Source organism: Erithacus rubecula, assembly GCF_903797595.1.
Source record: "Erithacus rubecula genome assembly, chromosome: 6".
Classification (NCBI taxonomy): Eukaryota; Metazoa; Chordata; class Aves; order Passeriformes; family Muscicapidae; genus Erithacus; species Erithacus rubecula.
The window spans coordinates 24,982,944-24,996,620 of NC_136688.1; the positions used below are offsets into that span (position 1 = coordinate 24,982,944).

At 39.8% G+C, this 13,677-nt stretch overlaps 1 protein-coding gene across 4 annotated transcripts in view; it reads left to right on the top strand.

The window, feature by feature from the left end:
- MAPKBP1 (mitogen-activated protein kinase binding protein 1) overlaps positions 1 to 13,677 on the top strand; it is a 95,987-nt gene that overhangs the window by 62,124 nt on the left and 20,186 nt on the right. For all 4 annotated transcript variants that reach the window (XM_079309045.1, XM_079309046.1, XM_079309048.1 and 1 more), the window contains exons 14-20: positions 221 to 346; positions 731 to 801; positions 1,250 to 1,371; positions 2,271 to 2,346; positions 4,825 to 4,936; positions 5,506 to 5,569; positions 8,577 to 8,702. In XM_079309045.1, the coding sequence (XP_079165171.1) occupies positions 221 to 346; positions 731 to 801; positions 1,250 to 1,371; positions 2,271 to 2,346; positions 4,825 to 4,936; positions 5,506 to 5,569; positions 8,577 to 8,702 (697 nt within the window). The remainder of the gene's footprint in view (positions 1 to 220; positions 347 to 730; positions 802 to 1,249; positions 1,372 to 2,270; positions 2,347 to 4,824; positions 4,937 to 5,505; positions 5,570 to 8,576; positions 8,703 to 13,677) is intronic.

Below are 13,677 nucleotides of genomic sequence, written 5' to 3' on the forward strand. Positions count from 1 at the left end.
CTTCTAATGTTGGGCCAGTAGAGCCAGGCTTTGAAAAAGTCTTCTTTCTCTTACTTTTTATTGGAATATTGTATGTTCAGATTGAAACTTGTTCTGTTTATTATTATAATACTAAATTCAGGTGTGTTACTTTGTGTCCATCTATGCAGTTAGCTACAATATAATGAGCTGTTTTAAAAATTTAAGTCATGATCTTACAGTCTTTTTCACTTTCTGACAGGTTTGAAGCTCTTAGCCTCAGCCAGTCGGGATAGATTGATTCATGTCTTGGATGCTGGGAAGGACTATAGCCTGCAGCAAACCCTGGATGAACATTCTTCTTCCATCACTGCAGTGAAGTTTGCAGGTAGCAAATCATGTCCTCCCTTCAAAGCTGAATTTGAGCACTGCTCTTGTCCTTTTGTGGCTGTAATTTTCTGCTGAAGTTTGCTGAGTGTGCATATGCCATATTGTCACAGAGTGCTGTGGCACTCAGAGATATGAGCATATTGGTAAGGGAGAAGAGAGAACTACATCCTAATCTGTTCTGAAAAGCCTCTGTGTTAAGGTCTCCTGCACTCTGAGCATGGAAGACAAATGCTGTCCCTGAGAAGGGGCTTCTGTTTTGCTGCTTGGGGAGGAGTCAGTCTTAGCTAATCAGAACTGGAATAAATGAGCAGTGGTATAAATTGCAACACTTCCTTCACCTTGTGTATGTGTTTATCTCTTGTCTCCTGCCTTTTTATTCCAGCCAACGATGGGAAAGTGCGAATGATAAGCTGTGGGGCAGACAAGAGCATCTATTTCCGCACTGCACAGAAGGTAGCCTTACCACAACTCTTTGTACACTTCTAATTTAGAATCTCTTCACAAAAGAGTTACTTCAAAGAATGATATCAGTGTTTCTGTATGAGCTTGTTGCTATTTCAGCCTCAATGCTTCCCACTGACTCCAGAGAAGAGATTACATTCAGAGAACTAGTTCTGTGAAGCATGCAGCAACTCCCAGCCTGACCTCTCACAGCAAGATGTGAAATAGAGAACTGTTAGGATATCTGCTTTTCTTTCACTGCCAGAGCTATTGTGAGGACTCATGAAAGAGCATGGGCTGGAAGGAATAGTTCCTTGTGCTTCCAGTCCCATCTGCTCCCAGCAGCTCCCTGGGAAGGATTGTTTTGTGCTGGCTGTGTCAGAAGACTTGTCTGTATTTACTTGTTTTTAATAATGGATTAGCTACTTGATTTTGACACAATTTTTACCCATATATTTAGACAGGAGAAGGGGTCCAGTTTACCCGAACACATCACATTGTTAGGAAGACCACCCTTTATGACATGGATGTGGATCCCAGCTGGAAATATGCAGCTATTGGATGCCAGGATCGTAACATCAGGTTAGTTTCCTTCTCATCTTGAAAATATTTTTGCAGTCATAAACAAGGCAGCCCTATCTCCATCATTATTCTTCGAAGTTCTTTGATATGATGTTTTCAGGTGAATCTGAGGCCCTGTGAGGTTGAACTCTGTCTTTCCCCTCACTGATAAAAAGCTGTGAAAGCATGCAATTCCCATGGGACTATTGGTTTCTGCAGAGCAAAGGCTTTCTACTGGGGGGAGCAAGTGTGCCTTCCTTGGCACATCATTGAACTGTGGGGCAAGAACTTCTGCAGTGTGGTAAATTTTGGTTTTGAAGATACTTCATAAGAAACTGTGAGGTCCTCTGGAATTCCTGGAACTGTGGGAACTTAAAACTGAGCTAGATGTGACTGTCATTGAACAAGTGGAATCCATTCTCTGCTCCCTTTTTATCCATTTCTCTAATCTGTCTGCTTGAAAGCAAAGGAGTATCTCTGTAGTTGTATGTCTCCTCCTATGCGTGAGGTGTTAAGAGCGTTGGTCATAGCTAAATATCACTACTGGTTGTAATTTGGTTTTGTATTGTAACCTAAAGTGTCTTGCTCTCTTAATCCTTTGGTCTGTTACAAAGGAGCCAAGCTATTTTTGCAGAAGTGAGGACTGATTGATTATTGGCTTGAGAATAAAGCCTCAATTTAATTCAGATAATCTGTCTCTGCATTACTTTTGAGGTTGTTTCTTTCTTGAACCATTTAACTGACTAGTGATAATACTTCATGGAGATCATGGAGATCATTTCTCCGCTTCCTGTGGCTTGGCCCTGTTTCCTGTATTTTATATGGAATGAGGAACAGGGAGAGAAAAGCATCCTGGTGGCAACAGCCCCAGAGTAGTACCTGGACACAATGAGCCATGTAATCTTATGTCATCCCCTCAGGGTTTTCAACATAAGCAGTGGGAAACAGAAGAAGCTTTACAAAGGATCCCAAGGTGAAGATGGCACCCTTATCAAAGTAAGCTGTTTCCTTCCTTTTTCAATTTTTTTCCAGCTTTTCTGAATGCAGCCCAGGGGCAAGAAAATGAAATACAAATCTGAATACAGTTTGTTTGTTTGTTTGTTGTTTTTATTTTGTTTTGGGTTTTTTTGTTGTTGGTTTGTTTGTTTTTTCTCTTCTTGCTACATACTCTCTCCTTTACCCTGCTGCTGCTTCCTCCTACTTCCAGCCTTAAGGGCTGGTAATGTATTTGGATTTCATCAGGCTAAACCAGGAAAAAGTTAGTGAATGCTGAAGCTGATCTATGATTTTTCTGTCTGTCCTATTTCTGAAATGAGTCACAGGACCATGCTGTAAACAAGTAGAACTGCACCAGTATCTGTCAGGAGATGATTTAATCCATTTAATTTAATCCTTTAACTTTCTACTCCAGAGAGCTCATTCTGGATTTTTTGACTGGTTTTGTTAGGATTTTTAAAGTGGAAATGCCTGTTAATTAGTGTGTGTGAAATGGATTTCAGATGGCAAGTCTAAAGGGAAACTCTTTGAGTTTATAAAATTAAATAGTATTGGACTTGAAGAGCCTGGGTCTTGGAGTTCTGGACAAGCCTGCTACTGCTTAGAAAGAGTCTGTTTAAATTTTCTACCTGCTTAGTGCATCCAGGCCTCGGGCCAGGGCTGCATGCCTGCTTCTGTCACAATCCAGTGCTTACCTTGGTAAATCAGGTGTGTTCAAGATTCACAGCTGAGTGGAAGAACTGCATTCTTGCCTTCAAAGGGAAAACCTGTTGACAAAATCAGAATGTTTCTGAAGTTGCCAAATAAGCTTCTTCATTGTATTTTTTTTTCACTGTGATTTTCTGCTGCTGCACAGCTCAGCAGTATTATTATTAGGGACTGGAAAGAATGTCCTATGAGGAGCAGCTGAGGATTTGCTGATAAACTGAGGGCTTATCTAGTTTGGAGAGGAAGAGGCTGAAGGGTGGCTGCATTGCTCTCTACAGCTTCCTGGGGAAGGGACAGAGGGGGAGGTGCTGAGCTCTTCTCCCTGGGATCCAGTGACAGGATATATGAGAATGGTTCAAAGCTGCAATGGGGACATTAGGAAGCATTTCTTTACTGAGAGTTTGGTCAAACACTGGAACAAGAGTCCTGGAGAGGTGGGCAGTGCCCCAATCCTGACAGTGTTAAAGATGCATTTGATCAATACATTTAATAGCAAGCTTTAATTTGGTTAACTCTGAATTGGTCAGGCAGGGAGAGATGATACTTATAGTTCTCTTCTAGCTGAAACTATTGATGGGTGTAAATAACTGGGTAAAAAGGGAGGGGAAAACAAACAGTTTTGTTCAGTGTGAACTCTTTTTTTTTTTTACAGAGAAAGATAAGGTCTTTCTCTTTGCCTATTATAATTCCTACAAATTATTTGTAAACCAGAATAAAGAAAATGAAGAATTGATGCTGCACTTTAAATTGCAGATAAGCTTAGGTGCTCGATTAGATTTTTGTTTTTCTCAGACTAAAAGCTATGATATTCTGGGAGATGGATTTTTTGGTTTTAATATCCTTTATGGGGTTTTTGGTGTTGTTTTTTAAAATGTGTATCTCAAGTGGGGTATCTCAAGTACTTTTACTGTTGTTTTGCTCATTTTTAAGACAATTATGTAACCAAGGGATTATGGTTGTCTCTGGAATTTAAACTTTCTTGGCATGTTATTCTGAGATCATAATACACATCGCAGTTTAATGAGTAGAACCCAAACAGTGACACTGGAAGCAAACATCAGTAAAATAAACATAACAAACCAAAAGAGTTACCATTATCTAAATACCACATCTCCCTTGAAAAACACAGTTTACCCTCTCAGTTCCTTAAAATTCTGTAAAGGACAGAGCAGGACGTTTGATGACAGTAACTGTATTTGATGTGTAGTACTGCTTTAGACCTGGTGAGGCATTTGCAGGGGATTTTATATTTAATCCAAGATAAAGCAACTAATAGGTGCATATGAAGAAACAAGCAATAAAAAAATAGATGAAAAATGGGAGTTGCAATGCTGGAGATGTGACAGCATCATTATCAAAGACAGTTTTCTGGCAGTGTTCTTTTTCGCTTTCACTCCTGAAGACTTGAATCCTGTAATATTTCACTTAACTCTGTCAGCGCTGATTTTTTTTTTCTTTTTTTCTTTTTTTTTTATGGTGTGTGTGTTTTGGGGTGGGGGTTTCTTGTTTTTTTTGATCTTAACATAGAAAAAAGTAAGACCTCAACAGTTAAAAGAAAGTAGGAGAGAGGTAGAATCTGTCCATTGGTGGCAATACCTTCACAGTCATGAAGGCATTTAATTTAAGTACCTTCAGTCTCTGATTAGGTTGGAGACAGTCTAAAATTACTTCCATTTTATTCTGACCATCTTGAGTATTCTGGACTATTTTTATGTAGTTTGAAGAGAGTTTCTCACCAGATCTTTGCATTCCTCTGGTCTCCTAAACCAGGTGCAAACAGATCCTTCTGGTCTTTATATTGCAACCAGTTGTTCTGACAAGAACCTCTCCATCTTTGATTTCTATTCTGGCGAGTGTGTTGCAACCATGTATGGACACTCAGGTAAGGCTTATAAAATTCTGGAAATTCATTTTTTTCTGCTGATGACTATATAGTAGGGTCTGATACTAGTCAAAGCTTTCTGAAGATTCCTCCCCACCAAAGTTTACCTAATTGGTATTTTTGAATAGATAGTAGTTTGATGAAGTTGTAATAGCTTATTTTATTGCAAGTTCTGTTTTTGCATTTTGCAAACAAGTGCACACACACACTGGTCAAACCATGTCTTTATTTACACAGATTTTCTAATGGCCTATAAAGTACTCTGTGGGTTTTTCAGTGTATATTAAGTTTCATTATGATATACACTCAGCTTCTACCATGCAGGACATTTTCTATTATAGGCAAAAAGAGAATTCAGTCTTCATGTATATTTTGCCATGGGTATTTAGCTGTGTATTTTGCCTTTGCATGTCAAGCCTAGACTCTTGGTTAGATGGTTATGGTAATTGGGGCATATTGGTCTGTGAAGTGTGAATTACTGAGTGCAGACAGGCTATTTGGCTAATGATCCCTTCTGTCCATTTGAATAATTCAGGGAACATTTGTTTTTTGTGCTTTATTTCTCACAGAGATTGTAACTGGGATGAAATTCAGTAATGATTGCAAACATCTGATCTCTGTTTCTGGTGACAGGTAAGAGGTTTTGCTTGTTTGTGATACTGGCTCATACCATGTCATATTGGATATAACATGTCCTTAGGAAAGGTAGATTTTTTTAAAGGGATGTTTTATGAATTCCAAATAAATCTCAGAGCTTTCTGAATCCTAAATGTGTGCTCTTGGCAAAGGTCACAGAGCTTATGTTATTATTTCATGGAATGAGACCCATGTGAAGTATTTCCCTTTTCTGAGAGTGAATAATAATCTGTGCTGGAAAGGAGACAGGCATGTGATCTGTTTCCTGACCAGCCTTCAGGGCTGTAATATAAGGCATCTTGTGCTGCTTTTGCTAGTAGTGCCAACACTTTTTCATGTAGTATCCCTGTTGGTGAGTTTTACCAGGTGAAAGAGTCTGTTTAGCAGCAAAAGGGACAGTCCTATCCTCACTTCTTGCTCCTGTCCATATGGTCCTCTTCCTGCTCTCCTGAGTCAGCAGTGGTGCAGCTGATTCAGGTCACATCATCAGTACTCCCCTGAGATGAGTTTTCTGCACATTTAGTGAGCTCAATCAGTTCACTAAAAGCTTAAGTAGTCACCAGACTGATCCCAAGGGAAGAAGGAGAATATATGCTTAATATGATGATTGTACAGGTGAGTGGAGCCACTATTTCTGGAATCAGTGAATACTTAAATCAGCTGAACTGAATAAAATTTTTCCTTTGAGAAAGGTGTGCTACTGCAAGTTTAGAGCAACCCAGATTCTCTCTCCCTCTTTCATTTTTTAATTAATTAAACACAATTGAATTGGAAAGAGGGTTTTAGGGGGTTTTAGGGTTTATTTTTTTAAATACAATATATCACCTTAAATCCCATCAATTGGTTGTTCCTGTCTTTCAGTAACAAATAAATAATTAAATTTTCCACTTTCTTTACCTTTCATGTGTTTAAATAGATCAGGGACAAAAGTTGCAGGAGAGAGAGTACTTCTGTTGTGAACTTCTGACAAATTCCAAAAACATTGAAGGTTTGAAGTCCCTTGTGGTTTAGTGCAACATTCTTTTGTTGACATTTCCATGAGCAGAAAGGTCATTTTCTTCACTGAGGGTATGCAGGAGGTAGATGAGAAGTGAGGAAAGGATTGCTGAAGTTTGCTGTAAGGAGATGAGAAAGCATCTTTTTCAAAGGAGAACAGGGAATATAGTCTGTTCACACACAGCAGCATGTGCAAAGAATAGAGCTGAGAATAGAAAGGAAACCAGGGATGAGAAAGGGCATAAGGACTGTGAGATTCATGTGAGGAAAGTCGTGCAAGGTAAGAGAAAACAAAAAAAAAAACCCTCCCCAACCCCAGCAAAAGGGTGGGTGCTTGCTTCTGCAGAGTTTGTGTTGGATGCTAATGTATTCACAGGCTTGGGTTAATTGCTGCTTGTCTCTAGGTTGGATAACTGTGGGGGCAGAATAAATGAACAAGCCAGATTTGCTTTCAGAATTTTGTTTCCTCCATTTCAGTATTTTTTAGCAGCAGATTATGGTTGCTGTTACTTGGAGAGGGCTGCTCCTTGAGGGGAAACAGCTGGCTGCTCTGGGTTGCCATAGTTCCCAGACACAGTGCCTCACCCCATTCTCCTGGCTGAAAAGCTCCAGTGGGAGGATGGGAGTGTTCACAGGCAATGGGAAGTGTCTGTTTGTGATTTCAGTAGCTGGTAGTGATGCTCCTGAGCATGGCACTGGGGGAAAGAAGCTAATTTTTAGTTTTACCTTAAAATCTCTACTGACCACAAAGAGGGTTTTATGAGCTTTTTTTTGGTGTGATATTAAAATTAAAACCTTTTAAATTGTTTCCTAATGAGAGAGAAAAAATGAAGACGATTCAGGTGTTCAGGATCCTGGCACTTTTGACATTTGCCTCAGGTCAAAGACCAAAGTTCATGATCATTGTTCAAAATGACAAAGCAAATTAATATTTACATGCTAGCAAAAAGGAGGGAAAAATCAGTAATTGAAAAATCTTGTGTATTGGAGTGCCGATGGGTATACTGGCAATGATGGATGTTGAGGAACTGAATTCAATCCTCTTTGGATTCCAAAGTAGGGTACAAGATTTTATAAGTGATATCCAAAGCACCATGTCTGTTTTTACATCAGTGTAAGTACACCCAGCTAGACAGGAAAGATGACTGAGATGAAAGGAATTAGTTAGCACTGAGGTTAAATTTCAAAGACAGTGCTGGTCATTTTACTTTCTAGTAGCTGAAGATGAGATACAGTATTCTTTAATGTCATGAGGAATATATTTTTTAAACTGAATTTCTGAAGAAATTCATGAAAAGAGACCTCACTGTTGGTTTCCTTCTCTCAAAGGCTTTTGAGTCCATTGACCAAATTCAGTCAAATATTTCACAGAACATTCTGAACTGGAAGGGACACAGAAGGATCATCAAATCTAGCTCTGAAGTGAATGGCTTGAACCCTTGGTGTTATTAGCACTGTGCTCTGAGCACTGTGCCAGCTGAGCTAATGGCTGTGTAAATTCTGTGCAAGTGTCCTGTAGAGAGTCCCAAGTAAAATATTAGAAGCACCCTGACTGCAAAAAGTATTTCCACATGAGCTTAACTGTTATTACAGCACAGAGATTCCATGGGATGGTGGGCATTAGGAAGGCCTTGCTGTTGGGGGTAGAGGCAGTCAGAGACTTCAGCTTAGCCACTGTTAGAAGATGCAAATCTGTAGGCTCCACTTATCCTGCTCACCAGGGAGGGCTTTTCCTTCAGCAGCTGGTCAGATAGTCAAAAAAGGTATAGGATCAGAGATAAGTCTGTGTAAATATCTCTGCAGTTGCTCTTACTCACAGGGAGACTTTGACAGGCAGGTTTAACCCCTTCATCACGAGGCTTGTCCTGGGATTGAGTTTCTGTGAAGCTGTTTCTGCATGTGTCTCTCTGCCACAGACAGAAAAGGCTCCTGTTTGTCTCTACAGTGGGAATTAGCACCAATAAACTGAAGTGAGACTTGATCCCAGCCTCACCTTTCTCTCTTCCAGCTGCATCTTCATCTGGCGGCTGAGCTCAGAGATGACCATCAACATGCGGCAGCGGCTGTCGGACATGAAGCAGAGAGGGAAGCAGGCAGAGAAGTCTCCTCCTCACAAGGCAGCTGGACTCATGAGGTGAGCAGAGCAGGCTGAGAGCAGGTGGCTGCCTGTGTAGGGTGGAATGTGAAAATGTGGCACTGGGATTCAACTGTAAGGTTTTTGCTGCCTTCGCTGATAGTGTTCTTCCAAAAGTTCTCTTATTCCTCTGTTGAATTTGGTTTTGTACCCCCACTTCTTTGGACATAGAAACAAGGCTGGGATCTTCAGACAGACTTAGTGTGCTCCACTGATTGCAATATGTATCCAATGTCTCTTGTGTCTTAATTTAGTTTAGTGATGTGGTCAAAATCTTTAATAAGCAGTTCATCTAGGAGTACTGAGGATGGTACATGGAATTCCACCAAGGAAGCTGTGATCCTTCATGAGTAAAGTTCTCTACATCTAAGCTGAATGCAACTTAAAGGCTGTTTTCTGTGGTGTCAGAACTGAAATATACCTGTGAGCTCTATGAGTTAGCTATGTTGGTCATAATTCTAAAAGAGTCCTTACAGTTTTGCTGTTTCTTTGTTAAGTATTTTTCTGGAGGCTTTGAAAAAACTCAGCTAAGGTAATTACAATATGAATAGTAAATACAAAAAATTATTTATACAGGAAAAGCTCTTGCTAGCTAAATAATATTCTTATTTTTTGCTTGGCAAACAGTGTATCTAAAAGCCAATTACTGCAGCCTACAAGCTGAATAGATCTAAATTTATCTGGTGACCTTTCTTTAAAAAGTTGTGCCTCTGTTTTTAAACAGAACAAGAGTGGCGGGATATTTTTGATTATTAGTATATAATGTGTTTGATTTCTCTGTAGTTTGTAAGTAAGTGAGACTAGTTGGACTGTAAGTAATGCAGTGGAGAGCTCTGACCAAGCTTTTATGAGATCACAGTGGGGTAAAAAAGGATAAATGCAGATTTTTTTTGTTCCTATGTCCCAAATGACTACAAATAGTGTTCTGGATGTGGAAGTACCAAAAGATTGGAGGATTTACCACGCTGGCTGTTGAGTATCAGGAGGAGTTTCTCACTCCCTTTGGGAGCAAGCAATGTTGTAACAAGTCTGTCTGCATAGTTTTGTTTTGGAAAGTCTTGATCTGCTCATTCCTGAAACGAGTCCTGTCTATTAAGTGCTTTTGGTAACAATGCTGGAAAAACTCAGGAAGTCTTTTTTCTAACCAAAGTTCTGGATCTGTCAAGCAATGTGCTTTTTATAGCAGTGTCTATTATTCCAGCAGCTGCAGTCTTACCATACCAAGGCTCAGCCTGTGACAGATAATCCCAGTCCTGTTCCACGTGAGTAAATACTTGTTTCCATCACAGACGCTTGCTGGAGGGCGGTGCTAGTGCCACGCCAAGCCCAGAACTTTATTAAACTTGTTTGGTAGCCTCTTTGCAAGCCTGGAATCCACTTGTCAGCTTTGAAAGCTTGTTTTCAGTTTTGATTGTCCTCTGTGGTCTCTGGAGATCAGCAAAGACATAATTCCCAGAGCATTTTGGATTGTACTGACAATGGAAGAAGAGCCTATTGGACCAGCATTACTGAGGTGGGAGAAGGAAAACTAATGAACTTGAGTGAGATTTGTTTTCTAGGTGCCCTGTACCTGTTCTGTTTGTTTCCAAAGCCTGTCTGTGTAGGTTGCAGGAGAGAGTTGAGTTGCAACTTGTGGTGTAAAATTGTTGTCAGAAGACTGACAGTAGTATCAGAAAGCTCCCTGCCTTGTGATAAGCCATTTGTTCTACTAGTTGTTCTTTAGAACAGTATGGCTAGGATGTGGTGGGTAAAGTAATACTTCCTGCTAGTTCCCTTGTATTACAGGATGAATAATTAAAATAATGCTGGGGTAACAAAATTGATCTGAGGAGGTGGTGGGAGATGAAGATTTTCAATTCAGGACAGTGCTGTCTATCCAGTTGCAACTGTCAGGGCAGGAATTGACCCAGGTGAGTAACATCAGCAGTGTAAACACACAGAAGATGCCTTTTTGGGTCAAACAAGTGCTCCACAAAGCCCAGTGTTCTGGGCAATTCTGTGGCAATGGAAGATGCTATTTAGTGAGACACTGTGAGCCTTGCTATATGAACTTTTGTGGTCTATTTGCCTCATGCTCCATTGTTACATCAGGGATGTTAGGAGGTACATCTCTACCTTTTTCCTTTACTGTCTGGACATGAACCAGTTGTCCACTGAGTTTGTATAAATTCTTTTTGAACTTCGTAATATTGTCTGCCTCTGCAGCCTTCTTTGGTGACAGGTTCCTGGAGTTCACTGCTCCCTGTGGAAAGGAGGACTTTTTGTCTCTGTTAAAGCACATTCCTACTAGTTTTGTTCAAACTCCTCTGCTTCTGAATATTGTGTGCTCTGGTGATCTTTTGTTCTGCAGCCAGCTATCTCAGCAGTGCCCTTGGTTTTGTAAACCTTTTTCATAACCTCTCTTTGTCCAACTTGTTCTCTGAACTAAAGAGTCCCAGCATTTTCAGTCCCTCCAAAAATTTTTAGAGACTAAAGTTTCTCCTCTGAATGATTTCTCTGACTCACCTTTATGGAACATTGTATTACTTTGCAACTGCTCTGACCTGTATGACCCACAGTTCTCTATAGTGTGGCTGAGAGCCTTTGAGTTCTATCTCTGGTTGTGGTAATTGCACATGTGTGCTTTTTTGTGAACATGAGCAGCATTGATAGTTCAGGATAATAGAACCTGTACTCAACTGAGATTGCTGGTTCATTTTGGTTTTAAGGCTTTTATATTTTCAGTGAAGAAATCATGTAAAGGCCATTTAGTAGAGTTTTGGTTTTGATCCAAGTATATGTTTCTAGTTTAGAAAAGCTTGTCTCAAGTTTTAAGCTGATTTTACTGTGGAATTTTTGGAGGGCTTATAGTCATGTTTTAAAAATCACTGTATCTGTGGTTTTCCTTGGCTCTTTATTATAAATAGCAGGAGAAAAAGAAATATCCAAATTAAATTGTCTAAAAGTTACATATGTGTACTGAAGAAGTACTGTGTGCTGTCAAATATATTTGGAAAGAAGAGCTCCTTATCAAATTCTCAGTGGATCTTGTCCAGTCCAGGAAAGCTGTGTTGTTTCTAGGGCTTAGAATGGGGCAGGCTTTTGATGCCTTATCAGAAAATGGTGCCTCAGTCTGTGATGAACTACTGCAATTATAACATTAGGGCAACTCTCAAGTCAATGCACTGTGATCCTTCTGTGGAGAAAAGCAGAATAACTTTCCTTTTTAAAACCCTTCAACATTTGAGGGGGAAGCAGAAGGCTATAATCTGCCACTGATACCTACCACACAGGATGTTACAGTTTCATAAATATGTCCCTAAAGCTGAGGGTTTGGGTAGCACAAGATCAGAGTGGGAATGCTGACAGCATACCTCTTTAAATGGATACTTGCCATTCTTGTCTGCTTTGTTTTGTTTCAAGAAAGCAAAACAGAGTTGGGTTCAGGTCACACAAAAGAATACAGAATACCTATTATCAGATGTCTGAATACTAGAACTCCATAATGGCATGTGGCACTTTTTAAGTCTATACTATGTCCTGAAGACTTTCTAATTTAAGGTCCTTCCCTTCCATTCACCCTATACTGTGTGACCCTTCAAAAACTGGGAGCTGAAGAGCAACTGACACTGCCTACCTGTATGGAACAAGATTTAGGTTGTAGTGAGCTGACAGTTTGCCTCTTCTCCCAGGCAACTAGCAACAGAACAAGGGAAAAGCACCTCAAGCTGTGCCAAGGAAAGTTCATGTTGGACTTTAGGAAAAGTTTATTCACTGAAGGAGTGGTTAAGCTTTGGAACAGGGTCCCAAGGGAAAATTAATCCTGGAAGTCTTAACAAATGAGTAGACATGACACTCCATGATATAGTTTAGTGGGCATGGTGATATTCAGTCAAATATTGGACTTGATAGTTTTGGAGGTCTTTTCCAACCTTAATGATTCTGTGATTCTATGATACTAGAATGGGAATAGTTCCTCAGCAAAGAAGATTAACAATTGCAATTAAAACACTTGCTCTGAGTCACATGCATCGTAAGAATTGGACATGTCTGTACATGCTGTTCTGGAATAACTACTCTGAAACATTCATTCTGGTATAATGATGCTTTGGGGTTTGGCTTTCAGGAGGAATTCAGCAAACTCCAGAAGTCTTACTCCTTCATTTTCAAAATGCTCTCATGTTGTGCTTATTTAGAAACAGCTTCTGTGCTTGAAAACTCACTGTACATTGCACTGACTCTCATCTAAGCATGAAAAAGAACTAAACAAGAGTATTGAGATGTGTGCAACAGGAGACTTAGGAGAAAATCCAAAGTACATGGGGCAGACAGAGAAAGAAAGGAGAAATAGTGAAGTCTGAATAGAAGGGTTGACTTGGGCAAGACCAACAGTTAAAACACACAAGAACCTTGGGAAACTGCATTTCAGGAGTATCTCAGTTTCAAGTCAGTAGGCCTAAGATCAATTTGAAAATCTCATTCATTCATCCATCTCCCTTCAAGTTACAGAACTGAGTTTGAAAAGCACACTTGAGTTGTGAAAAGAAGGATGTGGAAGAAGGGCATGAATTTTTGCTGGGCTAGTGCAAGATAACTGTATGTCTTTATCAAATATGTTCCTCCATAACTTGTTTATACCTCCTGTGAAGTATGAAAAAAACCCCATCTGACTTCCAAAATATGTTTTGCATTTTCTTACTCTGCTACTTTAAGGATACTGGAACATACTTTTCCCTTACTAGTTTTTTTGGCCACCATCTGATGGGCAGGGGCCATCTTTCTATTTGTAACATAAAACACATGGATAGCAATCCTTCCTTCTCCATTTACCCCAATGATAGTACCTAAAAGAGCTTGGCAAACACATAACCTTGCCTTGCCATATCACCTCATCATTGTGAGGTATTCAACCAGCTAGATATTTAAAGGTCTAATAATCCAACTCTTGTCTCAATAAACTCCTCAAACAGCCATAATGAACAGAAGCAGAAGGATG